The 13277-nt window shown below is 43.9% G+C and overlaps 1 protein-coding gene across 3 annotated transcripts in view; it reads right to left on the bottom strand.

Annotated features, from left to right (window-relative positions):
• Positions 1-12995, bottom strand: part of LOC126271947 (F-box/WD repeat-containing protein 9-like) — a 137478-nt gene extending 124483 nt beyond the window's left edge. The window contains exon 1 of one of the 3 annotated variants that reach the window (XM_049974376.1): positions 12728-12995. In XM_049974376.1, coding sequence (XP_049830333.1) covers positions 12728-12956 — 229 coding nt within the window. In that variant the 5' untranslated portion in view covers positions 12957-12995. Of the gene's footprint in view, positions 1-83; positions 482-513; positions 660-12727 lie in introns of those variants that run through there. The other 2 variants (XM_049974377.1, XM_049974378.1) reach the window with 2 other exon arrangements.
• Between the last annotated feature and the right edge of the window lie 282 nt (positions 12996-13277).

Here is a 13277-nt window from a genome sequence, read left to right as displayed (position 1 = left end):
TTTTTATAGATCAACAAAGAAATAACGTAACAACTGACTTAAAACGTTGCTTTCAAGTGACATTAATTGACAGACTTCCTTACATGGCAAGTCCTCCGATTAAACGCAAAATTTATGTCATTCCATTTGGTTGCGGCGTCAAAACCTGTTGAAAAATGCGAACACACGGCACGAGGTTCGTTTCGGGATCAGTATTTAATACCATATTCACCACTTCTTTAGTAATTAGCTTAAACTACAGACGTAAAGGGACCGACGCTTCTGTAGTAGATACAATACTATTTTCTGTTAAATAAGTGTAAAACGTTTATTGAGTGTTCAGAGGATGGCTTTGTAAGTGCAATAGTGATCACAGCGATGGCCTCATTCATTAGATACCGCTACTCAGTAAGGAAAATAAATCCATAACTAGGAAAGATGACTGGCGTGAAAAGAAATTACTACGTGTCCAGCTGTATCATTATAAGAATAATTGTAATGTCCTGACTGGCCATAAAACTGCAGCATACGTACGTCCTGTGCTGCCCATAGCATATCATCACATGGATAATAACATCTGTAGTCGATGTGATGAGAGGGAAATACTTCACACTATTTTATTTAATATAATAAAGTACTGTTTGATTGTTACATGAACAGTCAGCGCTGGGGAACTACATGCATATTTTTTTTAGGTTTGCTAGTAATTACTGTGTTACGTAGGAGCAATGTTGGTACTTCAAGAAATTCATGATGGCTGACGTGGAATTGACCAATTGTAATAGACTTCTCCCTTTGCGGCGTAAATCGAATAAGGCGCGAAAACGAATCAGACAAAATAACCTTTATATTTTCACATTACCAGTGTCACCCTATCAAACCTCACTGAGGATAAAACCATTACATTGCGCATTGATCTGAAAGTGATTGATTTTCATTGTAACTATGGTTGTCGACAGTTCTTGTCAATCTGAACATGACGGTTTAATACGGTTGACACCGGTCACGTAAAAATTTAAATGGTGCTGTGTCGGCAGTAGTAGAAAAACTGGGGGTGTCTCGTTACGAGGTAATTCATAAATAACTTTGGTAGTTTTTGCTTCAAATGGAAGTCGGCTACACACAGGCTTTTATGACATTTAAGGCCATTGTCACACATCGGATGTGTGCGGTATTTATTTTCTACTCTGATGTTTCATATCTTGTAATAAAATGAGAAGAGCTTGGAAACAAGGCCAGGGGCAGATTAAAATACTTTACTTCTAAAGAAGTATCGGATGTCTTGAATTTCGTGTTGAGTTGAAACTGCAAACAAGATCCGGGCCTGACACGACAAAAGTATCCAGACACTTCTCATTAAACAATGTTTTGGACAAATTCTAAGGACGCTGTATCACTGCCAAGTAACATAGTTCGATGAAAGTTAGACCACGTAGAAAGAACTGCTACAATGTAGTACAGAAGGTGTCAGAAAGCTACGAGACGAACATAAACACCTTTATTCAAAGACAATAATAGCACTGAAATCACCATAATTTGTGGTGGTTCTACGGACATTACAAGAGCTGGAACATGGCTTTTAATATGGGGTGTGATCACCACGGACGGCAGTACATGCTCTGCAACGTGCTGCCATGCTGGCTACTAGGTTAGTAAGGAGTTGTTGTGATAAGGCGTCCCATTTCTCCGCCCATTCTGTCTACTTAAATCCCACCGAATATGTGTGGGATGCGTTGAAAAAGGTACTGCAGCATTTACACATGCACCAACAACCAAGCAGCAGTTGTCAACTCCCTGATGGAGGAACGGGACGCCCTACCATAAGAATGATTACCAACTCCTTTCCCCGCAAGGCAGTACATTGCAGAGCATTCACTGACGCCCGGAGTGATCACACACACCTTTGAGAACCATGTCCCGCCTTCTGTAACGTTCAAGGGCCCATCACAAACCGTGGTGATTCGAGTGAAATTATTGTCTTTGAATAAAAGTTTCATTTGTGTCCCTCTCATTGCGTACTGTACTTGTTTCTTTCTATGAATGGTCCGAGTTTCATCGAGCTATGTTACTTGACAATGACACATCATAAGGAAGTTACTTTCGCCCTTAAGTTTTGCCTAATATTGTGTATAGCAGCTAGAGGAAAACATGTTTTTAGGGCCAATGGCATTCTGATCAGTTCGCTGTGGTATACCACGAATTCCTGTCCCATATCAACTCCTTCATCTCAGAGTTACCTGAAACCAATATCCTCAATAATTTGTTAGATTATTTCAATCTTGGTCTTCTCCTACAGTTTTTGCCTACCAATGATCCTTCTAGAATCATGAAAGGTGAGCCTTATGCCTAAACATATATTCTATCATGCTGCCCCTCCTTCTAGTCAGTATAGAACACATTTTTCTTTTCTCATTGATTCTACCATGCACACCCTCATTTCTGTTCTTATCAGTGCACTTAATTTTCAACATTCTTGTATAGCACATCTCAAATGCTTCAATTCCCTTCACACTCGCGCTTGTGACTAGTGGTGAGTCCCTGTGTGACTTCGAATCCTTCATTTTATTTTCATGGTCTTTTCGCATAAACAGTATATTGGGCGACTCTCAGAGATAAGTACGCTCTGCTCTTCTTTGGATCTTCTCCATTACATCTATCAATTTTGCCTGCCTGGCCGGTGAGGGTCCAATTATTCACTCACTCACCTGCTGTTTCTACGAGGCTTCAGGCTGTTTTGTTACTGATTAAGCAATTGTTGCTGTTCCTCTTTCTGCCATGGGTTCAGTTGTGTTACCTCTCATTAATGGTCTCTTCCTCACATTGTCAAATTGTTTTGTCTTTTTCCTTCGCCTCATAGCGTGACTAGCCTCACAACGGGTCTGACCATTTCATGTTCTGTCGCCAGTGTATCTACATATATACTCCGCTAGCCACCAAGCGGTATATGGCGGAGGGCACAATTCACGCCAAAGTGATTCCTCCCCCCTCTGTACCACGCGCGGATCGCGCGAGGGAAAAACGACTGTCTGAATGCCTCAGTAAGAGCTCTAATTCCTCTTATCTTTGAATGGTGATCATTGCGCGATTTGAGAGTTGGTAGTAATAACATATGCTCTACATCCAAGGCGAAGATCGTATTTCGGAATTTAGTGAGCAGCCCCTTCCGTTTAGCGCGTCGTCTGTCTGCAAGTGTCTACCACTTCAAACTTTCTATGAGATTTGTAACGCTCTCGCGATAGCTAAATATAACAGTCACGAATCTTATCGCTCTTCTTTGGACCTTCTCAGTTTCTTGAATCAGACCCAACTGGTAAGGGTCCCATACAGACGAACAGTACTCTTAAGACTGGACGAACTAACATATCGTAAGCAATTTCCTTTGTTGAAGAACTGCATAGTTTCAGGATTCTAACAATAGACCACAACCTAGAGTTCGCCTTACCCATTACTTGTGTAATCTGATCGTTCCATTTGAGATCATTTCGAATAGTCACACCCAGGTATTTGACATATGTTACCGCTTCCAAAGACTGGGCATTTATTTTGTACTTGTACATTAATGGGGATTTTCGCCTTGTTATACACAGTAGGTTACACTTACTAATATTGAGAGATAAGTGCCAGTCTTTACAGCACACATTTATTTTCTGCAAATCCTCATTGATTTGTTCATAATTTTAGTGTGATACTACTTTCCTGTAGACTACAGCATCATTGGCAAACAGTCTAATGCCGCTGTCAATATCATCAACCTTGTTCACAACTTTAGTGTGATACGACTTTCCTGTAGACTACAGCATCATTGGCAAACAGTCTAATGCCGCTGTCAATACCATCAACCAGATCGTTTATGTAAATCGTATATGATTGGCCACTCCACGAGTCTGTTCTCAGATCCCGTGCTGCCTCACAGAATCTTCTTGCAGGCAGCTGGGATATATCTTCGAGTATTGGAATTCCGGAAGTCTGTTGTAGTTCTCTCGACAGGAAATCTCTGGGAAGACGCAACAACAGCCATAAGGCTTTATTCCGCATCGTTTCAGCATCTTCATTGACGTGCTGGCGGCGTTTCCCAGCACTTCAGCAGAATATTATAGCACCAGCCTGATGAGAGCTAGGTAGTGCGTGGGGCGGTGGTCTGAGGGCAGTGTCGTTATGGGGCTCAGCAAGGTGTACAGTAAGTGCATTCCCCCAAGTGCATTACCCTTCACCTCCCATATGTGGGCGTTCCAGAGAGGCTCCAGTCCAGAATGATGCCGAGGTACTTGTCAGTGCGAGATGAAGGTGTGAGGCATCCATAACATTCACTGGCTGTAGATCAGATGTCAGCTTCCGTGCCTTTGAGTTTCTTTGGTATATCAGCAGTGGGGAGGGAGTACAGAAGGAGTCCAGGCACAGACACCCTTGGTACTCTCACTCTTATGATACATGCTGCTGAGGTGCCTGTGTTGGCATGCACATGGATGGTTTGTCCACTCAGGTAGGGTTGTAAAAAGCAGATGAGCGAGACAAATACCCCATTTACAAGCAGCTTGTGTAGGAGGTTTGTACCACACATTGTTAAAGGCTCTGGAGAAGCCAAGGAGCATTGTGCCTAGCTACACAAAACACTCCATTGCCCCAGCTGCTCCACCAGCTGTATAGAATGGCCCCCAGGAAAGCCAAGCTGTTCATCACAGAACAGGGCTTCATTCCTGACCTGAAGTCTCAGTCACTTGGCACTGAACCTCTCGAAGGTCTCGCACAGGGAGCACAGCAGGCTAAAAGATCGGAAATTCTGCACCAGCCTGGCGTCCTTTCCTGCTTTTGAAATGGCTACCACTTCGGCATATTTTCATATGCAAAAGTAGTGGCTGGTTTGAAGAATGCTGTTAAAACGGCTGTCGGAATTCACACTGCCTCTGATTCCAGTTGCCTCTGCGGTGTATTTTCCATTCGATCGCATCCTCCTCCTTTCCGTGCTTGCAGGTGAGTGAGCTGTTGGACCTCATCTTTGGTGATGCTGCCGATCTTGTCAGCATCACCTCTGTTTGCTAAAAATGCCGGCAATTGGCAGTCATTCCGCCACCATTCATACGTGACCTTCATCGTAATCTTCACGATGTTCAACAATGCTGCATGGTAAAGCCATCAGTTATAGTTACTGGTGGAGGAAGCTCAAAGCATAGTTGACAGATGACAGAATCTGGTGTGTCCAAAGCAGTGACTTAGACTGCTGTGCTACCTGTGTTGCTGCTGCAGGAGCTCCGCCTGGAAAACAGCCACGATATGTCGATCGCCATCCTCTAAGAAGTCCCAAACTATTTTTCAATTATACGTTTCAAATTTGCGAAGAGATATCTATTTTTGGGTACAGTGAACTGCAGATTATGCACAACATTGTGAGGACCATCATCACAAAAATATTAATCGTTACCATATGTCACTAACACCATCAATCTCAGTGGGCTTCTTGAGCTATGTGTGAAGAAATGAAACCAGTTTAATTAGCTGATTACAAAAATATACTGTATGCACATTGCGCATTAAGTTCAGAAGTCTGTAGTTAAATAAACGTTCACCATTCTCAAAAGACACTTCCTCTACCGGTACCAGGGTGCTTCATCAATTGTGTGAGTAAAGGAAGTCAAATTAATGAGCCAACTGGGAGATACAGGCAATGAGGAACAGCTGAAATATGCTAGCTTAAGGTCCTGCTCTAAGTTCGGAGTGACTTATTAAATAAATATTAGCAGTTGCCACATGTTGCTTGCACCGTCAATACCAGTGGAGTTCCATAGCTATGCTCGTAAGAATCCAAATTAAAGAACTGACTTGGTGTTATAAGCATTTGACAAATGGCAGAAATGCATGGTTCACAGATTTCACACTGAAGAGTATCATAATGAAACTTTTGTGTATTACTTTAAAACACAATGGTAAGGAGAGGTGCGCTACAGAGTGGTGAACAGATGTCATTGAAGGGAAGCTGGACAGGATTCGAACTTGCAACCGTAGCGGTCGCGAGTATAAGTAAACCAAGTTCAATAGGTGCCTATCAAGTCTGAGTCATTACCTTCACATTAATTTCCTTGTGTTTAGTCGTGAGTGTGACAACGTCTATGCAGGAACGCTCCTCCAGATACGGCGTTAATTATTCTTGTCTTCACCGAACCACTTTATGCAGGATACCGGCGGCAAGTGAAATGATGAACAGATAGGGATTGAACTTACAATCGTGCGAATAAATATTCCTTTTCCAACAACTTTTTTATAACACTTTTAATGAACTGTTAAAATACACATTTCTAACAATGCCGGTACAACGGATCCAAGCATACGCCCGTACGCTGGCACCTCCCGAAACAAAATGGTGAAGATACATGAATAAAGAAATTGAAGAGCGTATTTCTTACTTTGTTTCCTACAGATATATAACGATGTATCAAAACATTATCCTTGCCACAAAACAACTCGTTAATACACTTTTGGCGGTGCCTTTGGTTTATAGTTCATTTAGTTTACATACAGCTTACATATAAGGAAAGAAAGAACAAATAATATCATTAAATACAAGTGGCACTGACTGCGATTGCCCTTTGCCACTGCAACATAGGACGGCCGGTGGGATCTACACGTCACAGTTTCAGTCACAGTCTTCAGCCTAGGTCAGCTTATGACAATTCATTGATTCATTAGTTGCGAGAGCCTCACTTCACACTGCTCTTTAGTGTGCTTCTTTCAATAGCTGTTCATTTTGTTCTAAAGTTTCCCCGCAACTCTTGGAGAAAGCTGTAAGTTAAATAAAATTTCTGTTTACTACATTTACATGTTCACTAATCATTGCTGCCGGCCGCAGTGGCCGAGCGGTTCCAGGCGCTTTAGTCTGGAACCGCGCGACCGCTATGGTCGCAGGTTCGAATCCTGCCTTGAGCATGGGTGTTTGTGTCGTCCTTAGGTTAGTTAGGTTTAAGTAGTTCTAAGTTCTAGGGGAACGATGACCTCAGATGTTGAGTCCGATAGTGCTCAGAGCCATCTTAATCATTTTTACTTATACTAAAAATATTGTGCTTTGAGTGTTTAAGAACTGATAGATAGATGGACAATTTCAGTGGTTGCGGTGAGTATTTGGTACTGTACACTACTGGAAGCAAGCAGCAGTAAGTAATGCAAATAATGTTTATTTACCTTGAATATAATGATATACCATGGCTTATTATTAGTATCAGTTAAAGTTCACCCAAGATTGTGCACAGGTTCATAAATTACCTTCGAAATGTTCTCAACTATTCTTTCCAATCAATTTTTCCAATTATTCAAACAATTATTAATCCATTTCCACATCCCTATTCAATGGCGACCATTTAAAGGACGGCGCAGAGCGAAATATGAACAGAACTTTCAATTGTTGAGACAAAAATTTTTGACATAAACAATTCATATTATTGTTACAAGGAATTAACAAAACTTTCATTGTCCACGAGATTGAAGGAGCAGATTAAAATTAAATTCTGCCTAAAAAGGAGACGAACCGGAAATGATGTTTTCAGCGGTACAGATAGGCTGAATGGTTATTTGGCTGTACGCTGAATGGTTATTTGGCCGAGCTTGGCGCCGTCTCTCTGGCAATAGGTAATCTCTTTTCCTTCCAATTAATATCCTATACGAAAAGTGCATTTCTACAGAAAAGATGAAAATTTGTACAAAGTCATCATTAAAGTGCAAGATAAGTTATTTAAATACAGATAATAACAAAGGTTCATCAGTGAATATGCGATAAACCTACTTCAATTGAAAAGTATCGATACAGACAAAATATCGGTTTTGAAAAATTTTATTCTCAAGTTTGGTAAAAACTATTCACAATGGAGTCAAAGGAAATTATCATTGTTCAAAATTCATTACAAAAAGCAATACGCCAAGATGGAAATCCGAGCTGGACAACAGTAGAAGGTAATGCGCCAACTCGTGAACTGGTCAATGGCAACCAAAACAACGAGGTTGGCGTCTCACTATCAATAAATGATGACACTAGTAATATAACTGATCATGATGTTACTTTTATGACGCTCAACGAGACAGTTCGTCAGTTCTCACCGGAATACATTTTTTCTAATAGCGAAACTGAAGGGCGCGACAGAGAAAATTCCTTTGATTACTTGCCCATGCAATCGCGAACACAAGAACAGGAAACAGTTCTAAAAACAATGTAAATACTAGTGAGTCAAACAATTTGACACAACTCATGCAACATATAACACAACAGTTTGCACAACAAAAAGAATTTCAGGGAAGTGTAACATAACTGAAGGGTATCAAAAAATGAATAATCCAGGATGGAATGTGACGATATTATGAAGGTGTCGGATTCAGCTAAACTGGTGGCTGTCCGTTCACTAAGATATCCATCGTGTGGGCACTGCGCCGTAGCACTTCATACGGACCAGAATAAGGAGCTTGTAGGGGCGGTTTAACGCCCTCAGTGCGGAGGCATGACGTGACGACATTGTTTCAGGTCATGTAGCCCGAAAGTAGGCGGCTTGCCACGACGTGTAGCTTTCTGAGGGCGAATCTTTGATACATGGTCCCTCAAGCGTCGCAAGAAATCCGGCTGGCCAGTAGCAACTGTCTCTATGGCATCAGCGTCTACAAAGTCACCAGGAAGGCGCAGTGTTACTCCATAAACCAGTCCTGCCGCTGACGACCCCAGGTCTGGTTTTAAAGTAGTCCGTAAGCCTAACAAAACCACTGGTTATGCGGTTGTCCAGGTTTCTTCGTGGCACATCAGCGCGGCCTTCAAACAACGGTGCAAGCGTTCGATCATTCCGTTGCTTGCTGGGTGATAACTTGTGGTCTTGTGATGGGTGTAACCACAGAACTTGGCCAGCTGTGAGAACAAGTCTGATTCAAATTGCCATCCGCGTTCAGTGGTAATATGTAGTGGGCACCCAAATCTTGCCAACCAAGTCGTTGCAAAAGCGGAAGCTAATGTGTCTGCTGTGGTATTACCCACTGGCAATGCCTCCGGCCAACGTGTAAAACGGTCGATCATTGTAAACAGATATCTTTGTCTGTTAGAAGGTGGAAGTGGTCCGACTGCATCCAAATGAACGTGGGCAAAGCGGGCGGTGGTATCAGGAAAATCGCCGATCGGTGCGTGTACATGGCGGTTAATTTTGCAGCGTTGGCACTGAAGACAAGATCGGACCCACTCGCTGCAGTCTGTTTGTATGCCCGGCCACACGAAACGTTGCGATACTAGGCGGAATGTCGGGTGTACCCCTGGATGGGACAATCCATGTGCTGTATCAAAGGCTTGTCTTCTAAAAGCCGGTGTCAGAAAGGAACGAGGTCGGCCGCGAGAAACGTCGCAGTATAGCCGTGTATCTTCCCCCGGAACATCAATGAGTTTCAGTTGCAATGCGGAAGCCGTATCTTTAACATAGGCAAGGAGTTCTTCGTCGTCTCTCTGTGCCTGTGCCAGTGCAGGAAAGTCTATGGTATTGGAAACACTGCTGATCCGTGATGGGCAATCCGCAACAATGTTGTCGATCCCAGAAATATGTCTAATGTCGGTAGTAAACTGGGCCACGAACTCAAGGTGATGAAATTGACGGGGGAGCAATTGACACTATTCCGAAGGAAGGCGAACATGAGTGGCTTGTGGTCTGTATATATCGTGAAAGTTCGCGCTTCCACTTGGGGGCGGAAATATTTCACTGCTTGGTATACCGCCAGGAGCTCACGGTCATATGTGCTCCATTTTCTCTGTGTGGGAATAATACGCCAGTAGCGTTGTCCGACCATTGTTGTAACGCGGCTCCGATCGCCGTCTGGCTCGCGTCTACGACAATTGCTAGAGGCGCGTCGAGCCGTGGGCGTGCCAGAAGCGCTGCGTCGGCCATGCTCTTCTTTGTTGCCTCGAACGCAGAACACATGCCCTCTGTCCACTGTATCAGATACTTGCTATTTACTTTAGGGCCTGATAATGCCGAAGCGTGGGGAAGGTGTCGTCGATAAAAACTGAGCATCCCCAAAAAAAGACGTAATTCTTTGATCGTAGTTGGTCGGTATAGCTGCAAGATAGCGTCCATCTTCTCGGACAGAGGAAGAGAGTCTTCAGCAGAAATCTTATGGCCAAGAAATGTCACCTCTGACTGCCCAAAAACACATTTGTCCACGTCCAAGACGACACCGTAACGCTCCAATCGGTCGAAAATCTCTCGCAGATGTTATCGGTGTTGTTCATGGTCAGCAGAGAATACTGACACATCGTCCAGGTAGGTGAAACAAAACGGTAGCCTCTAGAGAACCGAGTCTATAAACCTTTGCCAGGTCAGAGCGGGTTGCGTAAACCGAAAGTCATAAATTTGCTTCCAATAAACCTGAGAGAGACGAGAAAAGCTCACCGTGGTTCAACAACAAAGTTAGGAAACTACTGTGAAAGCAAAGAGAGATTCACTGCAAGTTTAAACGCAGACAAAACCTCTCAGACAAACAGAAGCTAAACGATGTCAAAGTTAGCGTAAGGAGGGCTATGTGTGAAGTGTTCAGCGAATTCGAAAGTAAAATTCTATGTACCGACTTGACAGAATATCCTAGGAAGTTCTTGTCTTAAGTTAAATCAGTAAGTGGCTCGAAACAGCATATCCAGACACTCCGGAATGATGATGGCATTGAAACAGAGGTTGACACGCGTAAAGCTGAAATACTAAACACCTTTTTCCAAAGCTGTTTCACAGAGGAAAACCGCACTGCAGTTCCTTCTCTAAATCCTCGCACAAACGAAAAAATGGCTGACATCGAAATAAGTGTCCAAGGAATAGAAAAGCAACTGGAATCACTCAACAGAGGAAAGTCCACTGGACCTGATGGGATACCAATTCGATTCTACACAGAGTATGCGAAAGAACTTGCCCCCCTTCTAACAGCCGTGTACCCCAAGTCTCTAGAGGAACGGAAGGTTCCAAATGATTGGAAAAGAGCACAGGTAGTCCCAGTCTTCAAGAAGGATCGTCGAGCAGATGCGCAAAGCTATAATAAGCCTATATCTCTAACGTCGACCTGTTGTAGAATTTTAGAACATGTTTTTCGCTCGCGTATCATGTCGTTTCTGGAAACCCAGAATCTACTTTCTAGGAATCAACATGGATTCCGGAAACAGCGATCGTGAGAGACCCAACTCGCTTTATTTGTTCATGAAACCCAGAAAATATTATATACAGGCTACCAGGTAGATGCTATTTTCCTTGACTTGCAGAAGGCGTTCGATGCAGTTCCTCACTGTTGCCTGATAAACAAAGTAAGAGCCTACGGAATATCAGACCAGCTGTGTGGCTGGATTGAAGAGTTTTTAGCAAACAGAACACAGCATGTGGTTCTCAATGGAGAGAAGTCTACAGACGTTTAAGTAACCCCTGGCGTGCCACAGGGGAGTGTTATGGGACCATTGCTTTTCACAATATATATAAATGACCTACTAGATAGTGTCGGAAGTTCCAAGCGGCTTTTCGCAGATGATGCTGTAGTATACAGAGAAGTTGCAGCATTAGAAAATTGTAGCGAAATGCAGGAAGATCTGCAGCGGAGCACTTGGTGCAGGGAGTGCCAACTGACCCTTAACATAAACAAATGTAATGTATTGCGAATACATAGAAAGAAGGATCCTTTATTGCATATTTATATGATAACGGAAAAAAACACTAGTAGCAGTTACTTCAGTAAAATATCTGGGAGTATGTGTGCGGAACGATTTGAAGTGGAATGATCATATAAAATTAATTTTTGGTAAGGGGGGTACCACGTTGAGATTCATTGGGAGAGTCCTTAGAAAATGTAGTCCATCAACAAAGGAGGTGGCTTACAAAACACTCATTCGACCTGCACTTGAGTATTGCTCATCAGTGTGGGATCCGTACCAGATCTGGTTGACGGATGAGATACAGACGATCCAAAGAAGAGCGGCGCGTTTCGTCACTGGGTTAATTGGTAAGCATGATAGCGTTACAGAGATGTTTAGCAAACTCAAGTGCCAGACTCTGCAAGAGAGGCGCTCTGTATCGGGTGTAGCTTGCTGTCCAGGTTTCGAGAGGGTGCGTTTCTGGCTCTGGTATAGAATATATTGCTTTCCCTTAGTAATACCTCCAGAGGAGATCACGAATGTAAAATTAGAGAGATTCGAGCGCGTACGGAAGCTTTCCGGTAGTCGTTCTTCCCGCGAACCATACACGACTGGAACAGGAAAGGAAGGTAATGACAGTGGCACGTAAAGTGCCCTCCGCCACATATCGTTGGGTGGCTTGCGGAGTATAAATGTAGATGTAGATTATTGCAGTCTTTGGAATGTTGTCATTGGCCATTGGAATCTGTGTACATGTTTTAGCGCAGTCCAGATCTGTGAACACCGTGGCGCCATATAAAGCGTGATTATAATCTCTCAGTAACGGAACGGGATATCTGTCCGGCACTGTTCGTGCGTTAAGCGCACGGTAGTCAGTGCATGGGCGCCGAGCTCCACCCTTCTTCGGAACAAGATGTAATGCGGAGGACCAAGGGCTCTTAGACGGCCGCATTATGCCCTCGTGAATCATGGCGTCAAATTCTGCCTTCACTATCGACAAGCGGTCCGGAGTGAGACGCCTAGGTCGGCATGCTACTGGGGGACCATCAGTTGTTTGAATGTGATGCACCGTGTCATGTGGTATGAACCTCGGAGTGCTGGGCGGCCGGGTCAAGTTCGGAAAGTTAAGCAGTAATTAAGTGTACTCACCTTCCGTAGCATGGACCAACTTGGCACTGTGCATTGCGGTGTTGCGACGGAAACCCGTGACTGCTAAGCCAGTGACACTGTCTACCAAGCGTGCATTCCCGACGTCCAGCAGCAGGTGGTAGTGCGCCAGGAGGTCAGCCCCGATGATCGCCTCCGTGACGTCAGTCTGTAAAATTCCACTCTTACGGGCGACGTAGGCCGAGGTTAAGCTCCACCCTCTGTGTGCCATATGTTGCGATGGAAGAATTGTTCACAGCCGTCAGACAGAAGACAGTTGGCGGCCGGCAACGATGTAGGGCTGTTCCTGGTATGATACTCAGGTCCGAGTCAGGGACAATTAAAAACACGCCGGAACTCCTAACGGTAACGAACAGGCGCTTGGAGGATAACTGGCACTCGGTCGCGCCTATTGTCGACCGCCGGTGGTGTTTGGGTGTAAGCATGGCGATGTGCACTTCCTTGTCTGATCGCCGCATCGTCGGTGGTACCAGCACAATGGTACCTTGCCTTGTGGAGTAGTAGTGCCGCCGGAAGATCTGCTTCTCGAACG

Source organism: Schistocerca gregaria, chromosome 5 (genome assembly GCF_023897955.1).
Source record: "Schistocerca gregaria isolate iqSchGreg1 chromosome 5, iqSchGreg1.2, whole genome shotgun sequence".
NCBI lineage: Eukaryota > Metazoa > Arthropoda > Insecta > Orthoptera > Acrididae > Schistocerca > Schistocerca gregaria.
The sequence above is the reverse complement of the archived record's forward strand: the minus strand, read 5'-3'. Positions and strand labels throughout refer to the sequence as shown.